Source organism: Heloderma suspectum, chromosome 2 (assembly GCF_057233095.1).
Source record: "Heloderma suspectum isolate Gila_16-S chromosome 2, 16-S_ref, whole genome shotgun sequence".
NCBI classification, from domain to species: domain Eukaryota; kingdom Metazoa; phylum Chordata; class Lepidosauria; order Squamata; family Helodermatidae; genus Heloderma; species Heloderma suspectum.
This window is the reverse complement of record NC_139459.1, coordinates 138572085-138589042: the sequence shown is the minus strand read 5'-3', so window position 1 is coordinate 138589042 and position 16958 is coordinate 138572085. Positions and strand designations below refer to the sequence as shown.

At 46.7% G+C, this 16958-nt stretch overlaps 1 protein-coding gene across 1 annotated transcript in view; it reads left to right on the top strand.

The window, feature by feature from the left end:
* LOC146352818 (stimulated by retinoic acid gene 6 protein-like) overlaps positions 1-16958 on the top strand; it is a 62890-nt gene that overhangs the window by 22757 nt on the left and 23175 nt on the right. Inside the window, exons 6-11 of the mRNA XM_084834936.1 lie at positions 2414-2459; positions 4708-4836; positions 6168-6238; positions 7107-7218; positions 8507-8648; positions 14820-14895. Of these exons, the coding sequence (XP_084691062.1) occupies positions 2414-2459; positions 4708-4836; positions 6168-6238; positions 7107-7218; positions 8507-8648; positions 14820-14895 (576 nt within the window). The remainder of the gene's footprint in view (positions 1-2413; positions 2460-4707; positions 4837-6167; positions 6239-7106; positions 7219-8506; positions 8649-14819; positions 14896-16958) is intronic.

Here is a 16958-nt window from a genome sequence, read left to right as displayed (position 1 = left end):
CAGAGATGTCAATTTTGTCATTGATTGGATGCATGAACCAGCAGCACCAGTTGCAGTTTTGGAGATGTTGTCATGTAAGTGTGTGCATTCCTGTCAACTGCCAAACTGTTTATGCCCATCCAATGGACTTTCTTACGTCACTACATGCAAATTACAGTCATGTAGCAACCAGAAAAAAATAGATGTGACTTTACAGTTGAGCTTGAGGTCTCAGAAGATGACTGCAGTGGTGATGAACATTAAAATTAAATTGAATTAAAGATTAAATGGTAGCAGTTTGTAACATTTGTAAATAAAAACATATGCATATTGACAGTTGCTGGACTCACAAAACTACTAGCTGTTTCTTTGCAGTAGCACTAAGTTACCTGTTGCCCATACACTGGGTAAAACTACATGAAATGTGGATCTGCTCATATGCATCTAATGATGGTATATCAAAATGAATGTACTCAAGCTATGGCTTGTCAGAAAAGTAAAAGAGTACCTTACAGTTATGTAATACCCTTTAGGTGCATATCTCAATCAGGTAATGTATCATATGCAGTAAACTATAAAAATGAGGGAAAATGTAACTTTTTCCTTGATATATGGCATATACTACAAAATGGTAACAGATAAAGCCATTATTACAATTAGTTATTTGTAAGATAATTCAGTAGCTTTACAACAAAATTTTTAAAATTTTAAATCAGACACTTTGTTCACACATTACAGCTTAAATTTAAAAAGTTAGGAAAAGATGGCTTTGGCCATCTTGATGACATCATAAAAAGCTTAAGCAACTTGTCAGAATGGGCTATGATATGAAAATACAATCCAAAAACATAGACCTTTCAAAAAATCAATGAATTTTTGCCACCTTACATGATAGAAATTTTTGGTTTGGCCCATATTGGTTGGGAACTGTTTTCTTTGTATAACTTTTAATTATATCAACTGTATGCATCTCAATTTGCTTGTTTTAGGTGTACCTCATACATATTTGTTCATTGCATTAGTGAACTAGGTTTTTACTGCAACAGTAAACCACAATCTGAAAGGCAGTTGGGTAAACTGGTAAATAAATAGACCTTCATTCCTTGCTTTTTTGGTTGGTGCAGTGTTTCCTACACAATGTTTCATGCACTGTCAATTAAGGTTGAAGTTTTGGCTATTGCTGGAAAACTGGAAGCATTTGTACAAATCCCTTTAGAAATGCCTCCCTCATCATACGCGCATCCCTTTAGAAATGCCTCCCTTATCACGTGTGCGCGCACACACAAATGGGGAAAGGCAAGGCCATGGCCTGAGGCCTTGTCAAATGGAAAGACCATGTAGTGGGATAAAAAAATCTTTCTGGGAGCATTGGAGGGGGAGGCGGGGGCAGGAAGGAGGAATCATGTAGCCTCTCCCCCTCCCTCCCCTCTTGCGGACACGGATGGAAAGTCTTGAATGTGGATTGTTAGGGACCCCATGGAAAGAGGCTTGGCTAAGGGGCGCAGTGAGTTGAGGGTAGCATTGGAAGGAAATCCCTGGGAAAGGGGGACAGGTGGGGAAATTGATGCTCAGCCCCACTTTTGTAACTTTATTGTTGCTAGTAAAGACTTGCTTTCACATAGAACAGGAATGGACAACCCATAGCCTGCATGTGTGCCCTTCATGACCCTTCCACTACCTCTGCTGATCACCCTGCCCCCGCTAAATTACTGCAGTAGTAGTTGTACCCACTGCAAGTTCTACTGTTGCCAGTCCTGCCGCTGCCAACTGAGAGCCAATGTGGAGATCCGGGTTCTAGTCCTCACTCATCTGTGAAGCTCACTGGCTCTCAGTCTAAGCTACCTTGCAGGGTTGTTGTGAGGATGAAATGGAGATGAGGAGGATCATATACTCTACCTTGGGCGCCTTGGAGGAAAAGGTGGGATATAAATATAATAAATAAAATAAATTCTCCCCCCCCCGCCCCAGTGATCATCCACTTTCCCACTGAGCATCCTCTTAGAACGGAAGTCGCTGCGCTGACTTCCCTTCTGAGAGGATGCTCTATCCCTGTGAAAATGGAAGTGTATTCCAGGGCTCTGTGACTCCTTCCCTCTGAGTGCTGCTGCTGGTGAGTCTGATGGGAGATTTCTTTGCTAGCAGTAAGGAAAAAGTGATCTGTAGCAGGATTGCTAAGCTGTGTCTGCAGATGTGCATGTGGCCCTGAGCCAGCATTGCATGCAGCCCTTGAGGCCAAAAAAGTTGTGCATCTCTGGTGTAGAATGTGGAGAGGACACTGCGTGGGTGGCAGAGATGCCACTGTGGATCCAGTTAGAGGACTGTGGGGTGGTGATTTTGCACCACAGGTCTGGCATCACAAAAGGACAAGCACATATCCTGTGGCTCCTACGAATGTCTTAGGAACCTAGTAACTCCAGCATTTTTTTTTTGGCAGGTTGGCAGTCATGGTCACAGACATTGTACAGTGCCCTAAAGGAGACGTAAGTGCATATATATGTGATTGTTACAGTAGTTTCATCATGGATATTTTGGCTTCAAGGCCTAGTCGGTAGATGCAAGATACAGAAATCTTAACCGATCTGGGTCTGGTCCATGCCTAGATGGTGGAACCACCTGTGAACCCCTATGTATGTGGCCTTAAGCTCCCCATAAGAAAAGCATGAAATAAATGTAAGGTTGCAGCCTGTGGAAGAACTGTTGCCTTGTGTGTCATGAGCAAGAGAGAGCACCACGGAGAGCTCCTTTGCTTCTGGAAGTACAGGCAGGGCACAAGGGAGCTGGCTGTGGATAGGGCCAATGTAGAGGGCTGCACCCATGGCCCCACCTGCACACGCACACGCAGCTTCATCGAGCACAGAGGGGGCAGGCTGGTCCCTGCTGGTTCTGCCCTGCCCCAAATGCAGCTGCTGGCTACGCCTGGCTGCTGGCCGTATGGGCACTGTTAATATGTGCGGTGTGTACAGTTGCGTGTGCACCTACCTGATTCCAGCTTACAGCTTTGCTCCCCACAGTTTACCTTGTACTAGCCTTCCCCAGCCTGCCCCCTCCAGATGTGCTGGACTACATCTCCCATTATCCTTTGGGGACGATGGGAGTTGCAGTGCAACACATCTGGAGGGGGCCAGGTTGGCGAAGGCTGCCTTGTACTAAAAAAAGAGTATTGGTCCATTTGGCTCAGTACTGTCTACACTGACTCTCCAGGGTTTCAGGCAAGGGTCTTTCTGAGTACTCCCTCAAGATGCCAGGGATTCAGCTGGGGACCTTTTGCACGTAAAGCACGTGCTCTACCACTGAGCTACAGCCCTTCCCCTGAGTCACGAATACAAGTCCCTTTCTGCCCTCGTGTCAGTAGATGCAGTACACTAATACAGAATCCAAACTTGCTGTGTGGAGTGCTCCTGTTCCGGGTTCCATGTCATCTTCCGGAATACTCCATTCTGTTCCCTCCATTTGGCTCCCCACAGCACCAGCATTCATGGCCACTGAGCATGCTCAGTCCTCATCGGACTGATCGGACTTTTTATGGTGGAGTTGCTTGCTCAGGTTGCCTACTTTGGCTGCTGTAGGTTTCCCTCCCTGCCTTTTTGTACTTCTACAAACCATGGAGCTCTTCCACGCGTGGTGATACCTCCCTCTTATTCCTTAGTAGTCCCATTTTGGCTACATTCATGTCAGCACACACCAGCTGAGTTTGCTCTTAGCGGGAGAGATGGTAGGGCAAATCTGAATTTGACCTTGCTGATGCACATTTAGTGTCTGGGTTGAACTGAAGATCACTAAATGGTGTCTACATGGGACAATGCTCCTTAGAAGTGGAGGGACATTCGCCCATTTATATCCAGCCTGATCAGTGCATCTTATCTAATTCTTACAGTTTCCTTCTCTGTGACACATCCCAAACACATAACCCCCTGCTGGGAATAAACGAGGCTTGAGGGAGAGAGTTAAGCCCCCCCCCATTTCTCTGCTGTGAGTGGCCCCCTCCTGAGGACTCTTTGCCAGTGGAGAAGTAGCCATCTAGTTAACGTGAAGCTTCACTGTAATATGCAGTTTATCCCCAAGGCTCATTAGCCCTGGAACCTCTTTTCAGTGCCACTGCCAGCTGTGAAATCTGTGCGCTGGAATATTAATAGCAGGGTTTGCGCAGGCTGGAATAGCCCTTAGTTCGACGCAGTGAAGCCTTCAAGCAAAGTTACACAGCTGTCAGAGTTGGACACATGGTGCTCGCCCCATCGGAGCGAAGCCATGGCAGCTGGCACCCCTGGGCATGGCCCTGCCATGGCGCACCCCTATAGCCTCCTGAGAAAGGGGTCTCCCCACTCCATTCCCCGGGGGGGGGCTGCCCCACAGCAGGGAGCAGCTGTATAACTCTGCCCTTCAGCCTACTCATCTCCCCTGACTTCAAGCTGCAAGCACAGCAGAGCTGTGTGCGAGTTACAGGTGTTTGCTCCTAATGGCTGAAGATGTTACTGCAGCCTTCAACCACATGGACACATTCAAATTAATTAATACATAAAAAAACAAAATAACCCAGAGGTGCACACCCCTAGGGTTCCATTAGTACGCATGCCAATGTGTCTCGGTTTCATGGTCTTGGCGCTATGGTGGTAGACAGACTCATAGGCACACATGCTCTGTCATTATTATAGAAGCGTAGTTTGCAGAGTATCAGGGAGTACGGTGGATAGTGTGCAAGTGCCTTGGATAAATTTACTTTCATGTTTGTAGATTGTGGGAGAATATAACAATATCATTCTGAAATGGCCTTCCCTGGTGTGCCAGCTTTTCCTGTTGGGACGATTCTTTTTCATTTTTGTGAAAGCTCTACGAGTTCGATATGGGCTGGATTCTGTAAATGTGAGTATTTCGTGATAAGGGTTTGTTCCTATTAGGCCTCTTTTTCAGACCTTCTAGATTCTGTACTATATTTCAAAGCGGAAATATATCTAGTTACTGTAAAAAAAAGATGAAAGAAGACTGGATGTTGAAATCCAGTGAATAAAATTGGACCTCAATGACTGACCTAAAAAGGACAGTGAGGAATCTGAAGATTAACAACACTGTTATAAGAAACAAGTACAGCTCCAACAATGTTATCCATTTCTCACCTGCTTATTTGGCTTTTCTGTTTAAAGTCTGCCAGTTTAGGAACAAAATGGTAACATTCCAAATCTGGCATAAAATAATTTTTGGAAGATTTAGCAGCCAAATTTCCAAAATCAAATGTCATCAGTCCCTGACTCCTTCATGCTTCCTCCAGTTTTTAACCCCCCAGCAGAGTTTCCTGGAAGCTTCTTTGCAAGTTTCCCCAAAGACTTCCTGATTACACAGAGAACTACAATTGCTATATAAAATATACCTTTTGTATAACTGCTATTAATTTTTAAAAGGACTCTACTTATTTAGCACTACCAATACTAAGGCACTATGCAGCAATTCAGTCTTTCCACCAAAATAGATGGAGGAAGCAGTGGGAAAACGAGAGAGGGTGCTGCATGGAAGACGAGGTCATCTGGGCTCTCCCATAAAATTCTGTGAACAAGGCAGGACGATGGCATAATAAAAGCCTCATCCGGACACACCCGTTGTTTCCTTCTTGTCAAACTGTGCCATCCTTACTGTCCCTTGTTTGGCTTGGTTTCCCTTATCTTAGGGCAGGCGTCGGCAGAAAGATCTCCAGATGTTTTGGACTTCAACTCCCAGCATTCCTCACCATTGGCCATGCTGGCAGGGGCTGATGGGAGTTGAAGTCCAAAACATCTGGCGATCTACCTTCTGCCCACCCCTGTTTTAGTGCACATCCACATGACAGTTTCTCAAGTTCCCAGTGTGGTCGCGTGCCACAGTGCACCAGTGAGAGTGTGAGACCTGTCCCAGATCACTGCTGTGCCCTGAGCAAGAAGCCAGCCAGACAAACTGCGCTGCTTGCGCTGGTCCCACAGTGCGTCCCGTCAGCTATGTGACCAGCAAAGACTAACAGAATTTGCAGGTTTGTGCTGTGCGTGGCAGATGCACCCAAGTATGTTTTCCCCCCTTCTAGAAATACAATCAAATACATAAATAATAAATAAATATAGTCCATCTGTTTCCCTAAATTAGAACTGTGTGGCTGAGCGAGTGTCGAGTCTTGCAACTGTGAGGTGGAACTCCTGGGATCGTACCTGACTGTTCTCTTCTCCCCCACACAGGAGGAGACTTCCTTTATGGAGGGACATCAGGCGCAACATGTCCAGCACCTGTTGAGGAAGCCCCCTTTGCAGTGAGGATCGTTCCGTTCTTGGGGCATTTTTTCTTTCAAACTGTTCCAACTGAAAAAGAGCACTGCCGAATGTTTTCATGTCAGATCTGATGACAATCCCCAACTGAGCAAGCTACCCTCTGGCCACACACACACGCAACAGGGAAGAGTCCTTAGACTCATTCACTGTGGAACGACAAGGTCGGGTGCAGGAGTTTTCATTGCTTGTGAACGCTGGGCCAGCTCTACTTGCTCTGAAGAATCTATGCAGAAGTCATTTTATAAAACAATGGAGCACATTGACCCTTAATATCCTTCCCCCATCCCCAGTCTGTGTTTCCTGACGAATAGCTACCCTTTCATATGCCACCCTTTATACAGAGAATGAAAGGCACCCACAACAAAGAGGCTAAGTTCACACAATGACTGGATTCATACAACAACCCTCACTCAAGGTTGAGTATGAGTTGAGTGTGGGTTGTTACTGAACTGTGGGTTGTGTTGTGGGAACCCAGCAGCACTAACAAATCATGGTTTATTAACCATGAACAACAGTTCACAACCCAACAACGAGCTATGGGTCCTCTTTGTGGGTTATTTGTGGTTAACAAATCATGGTTTGTTAGCCGAGCTGAGTTCACACAACACAACAAGCCACATTTCAACAATTCATGGTTCAGCTACAACCCACACTCAACCTTGAGTGTGGGTTGTCATGTTGTGTGAACCCAACCATTGAAACACAGGGATGGCAGTCCTCTCTGTTCTGAAATTTTGAGGAAGGAAGGGAGAAGGGCTCCTTTCCACGACCATTCACGGCAATCAACATGGCTTTGCAGTATCCCTTTTTATTGTCACACAGCTGCTATATATTTTTGTCTACCAACAGGCCATCTCAGAAATCCTGGATTCGGAGGAAGTTGTATGAATGGGACCCTTACTTTAAATTCCCAAGTGGAATAATCAGCACAGTTGTGCTTGTCATCATGTGCCTTTATATGGTAAGTCGGGGTCCCTAAACATTTTGGGTTTGTGGGCACATTTGGAATTTTGAGAGTGCTGTGGGCACTCTCACAAAATGATGCCACGGGGGCAGCTTGCTCATTCATAAATGGCTGCTGTGCTTGGTCACAAAACACCAATTTTTCAGAAGTAAACTGGTGAGACGAAAATAAAAGTAACTTTCCCAAGACAAGGCAGAGGTGGGGTCAGAGCTCCAAACCACAAAACCACTCTTTTGAACCCAAATGAAGATGGTGCCAGAGGGCAGCAGTTCACTTTGCAGAAACCTTTCTCCCGCTGTGTTTTGTAAAATGTAATTAAAACGAATCTTAAGAAATAAAATAACCACCGGGAGGGGCAGGGAGCCTGGCAAGTGCCAAGAGACCCCAGTGGTAAGTAAAGGATCTGCATGGCATCATTCTCTGGCAGGGAAATGATTGTTGCTTGTCATATAGCAGGAGGTGGGAGGCTTGTGGCCCTGCAGATGTTTTGGCCTACAACTCCCATCATCGCTCACCATTGTCTATGCTAGCTAGGGCTGATGGGAGTTCTGGGCCAAAACAACTGCTAGTATATCTGCTGCTGAAGTGAAAGCATTCTAATTGTTGCTTTGACTGAACTGGGAGTCAGCTGGCCTAAGCACCGTCTACTGGACACTGGTCTCAGATCTGCAGCTTGGCTAGAACCTAGTATCAATGTGATGGAGGCCAGATTCAATACTGGAGGCCTGATCACTGAAGTTAAGGGGGATGTGCCTGGAATACTTCTAGTCTTTAACTTCTCCCAAGTTTATAATGATGTATCCAGAACAAAAAGACCACTGCTGCAATATGCCCTTGTTCTCCTTAAACCAAACTATATTGATTCTCACTGAAAGCATTAAATTGCTGCTCTAGCGGTATTGATTGTAGCCATTAAAGACAGTGTCAGCTGAGAGTCTATCCCATGATACAGCCATCCCCAGCTTGGTATCCTCCAGATGTTTTGGACTACAGCTTCCATCATGCCTGACCATAAGCTATTGGTGATGGCTGGCTGATGGAGATGGGAAGTCCAAAACTTCTGGAGGGCATCAAGTTGGGGAAGGCTGTAAATATCTTCCTTTATATCATTCAAAAGAGGGACAACATTATTTCTGAATAATTTCTTTGTTACTTCCAGATATACAAATACCTAGCTGTTTCACTGTACTTTTAGCCCAGGCAATCTTAATACGTTGTTTTATCCTATCATGGTCCTTTGTGATATTCAAACCTGACATTGTTGTTGTCTTCCCTTTGTCCTCAGTTTGTTGCAACCGAATTCCTTCTTTTCAAGGTTTTCCTTTTACCATCACTCAGAATGATCTCATTCTTTGAAGGACCTAATTTATCTGACAGCATGAAGAAACTTGTCAGTGCTCTGATAGAATTTGTTAATGTCACAGAAGGTAGAAACATGATTTTATGTTGTTCTAAATCTGAAATAATGTTGTTATGTGTGGGAGGTATGCTGGGATAGGAAGAAGGGTGAGAAGGCATTCAGCAACGGAGTCCCTAGGCCAGGGAGGGGGAACTTGTGGCCAATGGCGTTGCTGGCTGGGAATTATACGAGTTGCAGTCCCAACACATCTGGAGGGTGCCAGGTTGGGGAAGGCTGCTCTAGATGTCTGGGACTGCAACTCCCATCAGCCCTAGGCAGCACAGAAAATGGTGAGGGATTATGGGAGTTGTCCAACAACATCTAGAGGACCGCACATTCCCCGTGCTTGCCCTGGACAGAAATGTGACATTGCTAGTTAGTGAATAGCGCACAGTAGCTCTTGGACACCCTCCCTTTTTCTCCTTGAGGGAAGGAGGGCAACTGGCAAGGCCCCCTGCTCCAGGGCCAGGAAGGCAGTCTCCAAGCGTGAGCCAGAGGAGGAGGATCTTCCCCCCTTGCTCCATAGACAACTTCCTGCCTTCGTCACAGCGGCTTCAGCCCAGCTTGCCTTTTTTCTATGCTGAGCCTGCCCCTTTAGGCCCACAAAAGACGAAAAAGAGAGGAAACCTTTACTTGTTCACCAGGAGCACAGAGGCAACCCCCACCCAGTCTCCCCATCTCTCAGCCTTACCCTGAGGGGAATTTCTTGGCCTGTCTCAGCGCTCTCTCTCTCTCTCTCCCCCCACCCCCCCAGCCTTAGGGCAATGGAGAGGCAATTCAGAATGGCCCTGCAGGGCACCTTCCCCATTTTGCTCCCAGCAACCTTGACCATCGCACTGGCTCTTTGGGTCGGCTCCTGGGACTCAAGCTAATTCACCTCAGCCCTGTCCTGGCTCAGAAGAGGAGCTGGCAGCTACCGATCCTGTGGCTGAATGCTCTGGTCAGAGGTGGACCAAGAGTCCCAACAATGCAGAAGACACAGGGAGCCCTTGTCATGGTTGCCCCTCCAGATTGCCCATGGCACAAGCTGTATCCATCAAGAGGGTAACAAGGGGACCTATCACTTTCCCACTCCTCTGGATTATGGAGGGGGAATCCATTTAACCAAGCTCTGTTATAGACTTAACCAAGCTCTGTTATAGACCACTGCCTTTCCAAGGCTCTTTACTCAGCCACATCCTTCCCGCTTCCTCCTATGGAATCTGGGGAGAAGCTCTCCCCTTTCCATCCTGGTCACAAGCTTGGTGGCTCCATGGCCTGAGGGGATACATTTTTCAGTGTCCCGTTCCCATGGCGACTCAAGGAATAGGAGCAGAAGCACTACTTTCCCTCTTCCCATAAACATAACTAATGAAGCAGGCCCAGATGCTCCAGCTACTCTCGGCGCCAGTCTAGTTTACACTCTAGAGAGGGTATCCATCATATGCCATTGGACCGACTCAGGAATGGGGAGGCTGCAGCACGTGGCAAGGATGGTCCTCTCTCCCTTGGGCCCAGCGACGTCCCACACGCCCCAGCGATCCCTCTTTGAAGAGGGTTTCTTGGGTTTGAAGCCCAAAGGCAAAAGAACCTACAGGGAGCAAGCAATCAAACATTTTCCCCCTGGGTTTCTCTCTTCCAGCACTGTTCAGTCTAGATCACACCCTTCCCCTGGCCAGCACAGTGGAGACAGCAGGCAGTTAATCGCAAAATGGGGAAACCCCACCAGGACTGCACCTGCCTTTCCAGTGGCCTCTCCCCGAACTCCCTCGCTTCCATTCCAGAGATGCTTTGAACAGCTTCCTCCAAAGGAATGGCTAAACCTCTCTAAAGCCGAGTCCCCCCATTGCTCCTGGGCCAGATCTCAGCTCTCTCCAGAGGATACCATGCAAGACTTGTCTATCCCTAAGGCGGATGCCCTAGAGAGTGCACTTTTCCCTCAGATGCAGATGAGCTCCCTACTGATTGACACAACCTCAGGACCAGCACTCCACAGAGACTTTAAGGTAGCCTTTCCCAGCCAAGTTGGGGAAAGCTGCTTCAAGGCTATGCCTCTTGGAGCCGCATTCGCTGCCTCCATCCTTGCCAGGGCTGCTTTCACTCGGGCTAACAAGGATTTGGAAAAGGGTAACCTTGAGACAATCAGGGACAATCTCTGCCGGGTCTCCCTCATCACAGCTTTTCTGCCACAGGCCTCGTTGGAGCCTCCACAGGGTGAGGTGTGCTCCTTGGCTTCTGACACCACTAAATGGACACTGATTCCACAGCTGGGGAGTGGATGTCAAGCCAAAACCGCACCTGGCACATGCTCCTTTTGGGGGCTTTAAGCTCTGGAGACTTGTGGACGTGGTTTGGTGGAAACAGAAGATAAAAAAAGCTTAGCCCAGTGCAGTAAAGGAAGAGGGAAAGAAGGCTAAGCACTCCCATTCCTTTCAATCTGTTGAGCCCTCTTCATCTTTCACAATCCCCTGAGAAACTTCATGCTCAAGACTGAGAAATACAAGCCCAAATTCGGTTCACTCTCTCAGTGCTCCAGCAAAAAACCCAACTCCTCGTGCCTGTCTTCTCCCCACCAACATGGGCATCGTAGTCCACAGTCACTTCACAGAATCCACAGATGCTTGGAGGATCCTGACCAGTGATCAAGAGATCCAGCAAATGGTATCCATGGACTTCCAGAAATTACCAAAGGGAATTACCGGTATCCGTGGCAAGCAATGTTGCTAAACAAGAGTGGATCTCCACCTTCAGGAAATCAGGTTAATTAAACTGGTTGCTGAAGAGAAGGATCCTGGATTCTACCATATTTTTCATTGAAAAGTGAATGGGGAGTCTTGATCAATAACATGTCAACCATAACCTAGTTAAGCATACATTTCACATGTAGACCCTCTGGTCAGGTCAGTTCTGTCTCCGAAAAGGGAACCACTTGGCTTCAGTAGATCTCATCAAAGCTTATCCCCATCTTACGGAATTTTTGCAAGTTCCTCTATTTTAGTAACGGGGACCAACAGTTTTAGTTCTGTGACTTGTCCTTTAGCCTCTCAACAGCTCTCAGGGTCTTCACCAAGATTTTGGTAGCTCCAGTCACCTTCCCCAGGAAGAGAGGGAGCGTATGTGTATCCTTAGCTGGATGCCAACCTTTATCTGCTCTCTCTCCCAACTCCATTGTCTCAAGGATATGGAGGTCACTATCTCCATCTTTCAAAGAGATGGATTTCCGGTCACATGGACAAAGAGCTCATTAGTCGTTCTCAGTCAATTCTCCATGTAGGCGTGGCCCTCAGTGCTTCTTTGGAACGAGTCTTTCTCCTATCCTAACAGAACATCTTAGGAACAGGGCTTTGGTCTGTCAGGAGCACACGAAGCAAAAAATGTGGAGTAAGCACAACTTTAAAACCTGCTTTTCACAGGTCAAACTGCATTGTAATCCACCTTACTTTGCAGTTGAATGGGCAGAGTCCCATAGTAGAAGTGAACATCATCGACCCCACAGATGCTGCTCAATCAATGAGAGAGGCTTGCTCCCCACCCCTCTCCATGCTCCATTGCTCAGGGAAGTTTAATGGAAGAGATGAGTAATGCCGGATAGTTTACCCTACACCTCTCCCCCTCGCATCCACCGACTGTGAACCAGCAGAATTGAAGCCTGGGGACAGGCCAATGGGCGGGCAGACAAGAAGCACCTAGGTCCTGCACGGAGGGAAAGGGCTGGAATTGCCTCCCTCTGCTAGTGCTCTGGAGTCAGCAGTGGGGGCTACTGTGGCTGCTGCCTCCCCCGACTGGAACTAAGCTTCCTCCTCCTCCCCACAAACATACAGGAAAATCACACACATGGGACTGTTCTGAAGGGAAGACATGAATGAATCAGAGGCTGCTATTTGTGAACGGAAAAAGCAAACTGCTGCATTACTCTGAAGGGGTGACTCAGCGTGATTCCGTGATCGGGGACGCTTGTTCCCAGCCCTGCCCATGTTCCCTTGCTTTACTGGCCACCCTTTCCCCTTCCTATCTGTGTATTCCTTAGTTGAAGGTGTATCGTGCGACTGCAAAGTTGTAGGTGTATCGCCACTGCGAAATACAGGCTGTCTGCTCTTTCTCCTTCTGCTCGGTTTATTTTTTATTGTGCGCTACGTACAAACTGGGTACTCCACTATTGTGTATGAAACAGGGCTGCTGATATTATGAACGGGAAAAGGAGGGCACTTATTGTGAAAACAGCCCTGTTGCAAATGGGGGGAAAGAGGGAATGGGGAGGGGTGGGAAGGGGCAGCATATCTCACAGATATGCATGAGTAAAGGGCCTTTCACAAAATGTGGCTTTTCAACAGGGATGCAACTGGTGGGCTGTGGATTGGTCACAGCAGCATGAGAGAAAACCTCCCATGTAGATGGGCCCCTTGATGATGGTTGACCTGATAGTGGTCACCTTGGCATGTTGTGTACCCAGATTGGGTCACTGTCAGTTGAAAAAGAGCTATGCATCTTTCAACAAGAAAAGCATATTCTCCAGCCTGATCAATCTTTTATTCCAAGAATCAGTCTATTCTTCCATGGAGTGCAAGAGCTTGTCCTAACCTCATTTTGCCCATGACCATCTTGTCCCATGAAAGAATGGCATGCCCTGGAAGTCTGCAGGGCCATCAAGTGCTATGCAGACAAGGCTAAATCCACTAGTCCATCTCATTCAGAAAGTCATCCTTGAGTGGGAACGGGGGGCTTGGCGGGAGCTGAGGTGGCAGCGGCAGCCAAACAGCACTTCAGTTTGGGCACTTTGAAGGGGCTGCCCCTGGCAACGGGAAAGGGGCTCCAACTGCAATCCAGATTGTGGGTGGAGCAGGGGACTTGGTGGCAGACAAGATGGGTTCTGCCACCGGGTCCCCTGCGATGCCAGGTGGAGCCAGCTGGAGAACTGAGGGGGAAGAGGGGAGGGAACAACCAACTCCCTGTGATCAGTGCGTCCGATTGTCTGGCAGACCCACCAACCACACATTGTGGTTTGTTCACAAAACAACCCACAGTGCATGGCAAGTCACCCACATGGGTTGGGGTGTCATGTGAACATGACCATTGTATGTTTCATGTTGATTCTCAGCATTTTTCTCTCTGCAGTCGTCCCCCTCCCCCAACCCCATTTTAGTTCAGTGTTAGCAGTGGATCTCATCTCAGTCATCTGTTATCTGGTGAGTTAGGGGTCAAGCTCCTCCTCCTGCAGTTCAAGCCAGGATACTGCCTTCCTGGCCCTGGAGGAGGGACCTTTCACCATGCTAGCTGCCCTCCTTCCCTCAAGAAGAAGAGAAATTCACAGATAAGTCCAACATTTCTCCTTTTCTCTTTCTCACAGATATGCATGCAGGTATTTTCTTAGTAGACATGTTCACATGTTTTCTGTCTTGTCCCCTTCCTTCCTCCTTTACTGGCACCAATGAGGAAGTGTCCAGTGGAAAATGAACAGAGCAGGAATACTGCATTTCTCCTACATACTGCTCCCAATTGTGCTAGATTGCCCATGACCCTGATTCGGCATGTATGCCTTATAAACCTAATATCTCAGTCAAAGGCCAGGCTAAAAGTAAATTAAGAGGCCAAATCAAGAGATGACACAGTATGTGTAGCTGAGGAAGATTTTCTGGGGGCCAGATGGAAAGAGTGTGAGATTTGGTTTATGGGCCTGAGTTTCCCAGTTCTGTTCTACGTGAACTGTCATGACCACTGGGATGTGGAACCATTCTCATTCTCAGTTATGCACGTGCTGCTGCTTTTGCTGGTGGGGGTGTTGCATGTTTAGAAAGGCAAGTTCTTTCTTCGAATGTTGACAACCCCTACTGCTTTAGCATGGCCAAATCCCAAGGCATATGATGTGGCCTGGGGGCGGGGGGGGGGGCATCTAAATATTCCCTGAGCAGATTGTCCTGAAGAATCAAGCCCGTGTTGAAGTTTGGGAATGTCCTTATAGAGACCCCATGCAGAATTTTAATTGAATGATTAAATATAAGAGATTGCAGCATTTCAGGGTGGCCAGACAGTAGCAACATTTAGAAGACCATTTAGTAATATTTACCATGCACATTTGTTTTAAAAAGTCTGAAAAAATATTTGTGGAGCGTGTAGATCATTTTATATTTTCTAATGACTATGAGGTTAGAATACTGCTAGGGTGGTATTGTGGAGGCTAGAGAAAAAGATCTCTAAATACATGTGATGGTTGCTTGTTCCACAGGTGTTTGGATTGTCACCACTGTTGTTTCCTCTGTTACATGCACCAGTTATGTGTTTAACATCTTAGTCTGCTACAGGTATGGATATATTTATTATTATTACATTTATATCCCGCCTTTTTTCCTCTTGCGAGGAACCCAAGGTGGCTTACATTATCCTCCTCCTCCTCTCCATTTTATCCTCACAACAACACCCCTGTGAGGTAGGTTGGGCTGGGAGTCTGTGACTGGCCCAAAGTCACCCCGTGAGCTTCCATGGCCGAGTGGGGACTAGAACCCAGATCTCCCGGCTCCCACTCCAACACTCTCACCACTAAACCACACTGGCTCTCTTTGGATTATAGAGGCCCCATGCAGAATTAAAACTGATTATTGCCTAACCATGTTTGGGTGATTGGGAGTACCCTGTGAGCTTGTACACTCCTCTTGCTCCTTCCCATTTGGATGGGGATTCCCTCCTCCATTTCAGTTTCGGAAGTAACTATGATTCTTAGCTGATACTTCATTTTGCTCCATCTGCCAACAACTTGTATGTTGGCTTTTTCTTCTGTTTTCATTCTGACTCTTTATTTTCCGTCGCATTCTCTCAATTTCCTCCAATGAGGGCCGGCCCTACCATTAGGCAGAGTAAGTTGGTCGCCTTAGGCGGCAGATGCTGGGAGGTGGCAGCAAGGTATTGGAAGAGAGAGCTGTGTGCTGCACACCTTGCCCTGTGACCCCTAAGCTACCCCATTGTCACTGTCCCATTGCCAGGATTGAAGAAAGATTAAACTGCCAGTCCAGTCAGCTTTTGTACATGAAATGGGAAGGGGCGACAATTTGTGCTTTTCCTCAGGCAGCAAAACATCTTGGGCTGCTCCTGCCTCCAATGTTGTGCTGAGTTTTTAAGAGCTTCCAAGCCATGTGCTATGGGGTAGGGTACTCCCTGCTTTTGCGAAATCAGTACACCAAGCTGTTTCCCATGCTGATCACTCTCTTCCTTTACAGAACTACACTGTTCAGCTAAATGGGTGCTTCCAGATACCACCTGGCACTAAGAAATCATTGCTCTTCTGCTGTAAGCCAGGTGTGGGCAAAAAAGTAGATCTCCAGATGTTTTGGACTTCAACTCCCAGCCAATAGTCAATTCCTGACTATTGGCCATGCTAGCAGGGGCTTCTGGGAGTTGAAGTCCAAAACATCTGGACATCTACCGTCTTCTCACTTCTGCTGTAAACTACATGCAGAATTGCAATTGACTTTCCACAGTATCAGAGAATCCACATAGTACGGATATTCCACTATGTTCTCTCCACACCAGTGCTGTTAGTGCTACTCCTCTGTCTTTTTTAAGGGCATCGTTTTGATGTTGGTAGTGACTTATCAGACAGCTGAACCTATCACAGCGCAGAACACATTAACTATAGCCTTTGCAATGGGTGCCATTTTTCTCACCTGTTTATGATTTTAATCAATCTTTTAAATATTGCTAAAACACTTTCAAATAGTGTTATACAGGTATAGCGCTATATACTTATAATGGGAATTTTAAAAAATGATGAGAAAATTACTTCTGGTCACCACCATTAATTACCTTGCTAAAATGTTGGTGGCTGGAAAGGTGTATTTATTTAACCATTACACACACACACACACACACACACACACACACACACACGGCATTATAGGGCTGTATTGCTATGATACTCTTTCATTAAGTGCTATTTCACTCTTATCTTGAAATTCTTTTGGAAAATAACTCAATAGCTGCCCTACTTAAAAGATCGATTTAAAAAATGTGATAAAAGTAGCATCCACTGGAAAGATTATGCTGAATGTGTGCTAAGTTATGATAGGTTCGTCTGGCCGAGAGTCACTGCCCACCTCAAAAGAATGCCCCTTTAAAAAGATGGAAGAATAGTGCTAAGGGCATCTATACCTGTGGAGACTGAGTTACTTTTCCGTACTTCTCAAAAAAGTAAAACTTTCTTCATTAAGAAAAAAGACAGAAGCAGCACTGGGAAAACACAGGAGGATTACAAATGGATGTCAGTGTTTTGTAGAACTTCGTAAAATGTGAGAGAATGAGCCATGGTGATTCCACAATAAACCTTCATCTCAACACAGGAGAAACTTCCTGCAAAGGACCATTCAACAGAGTG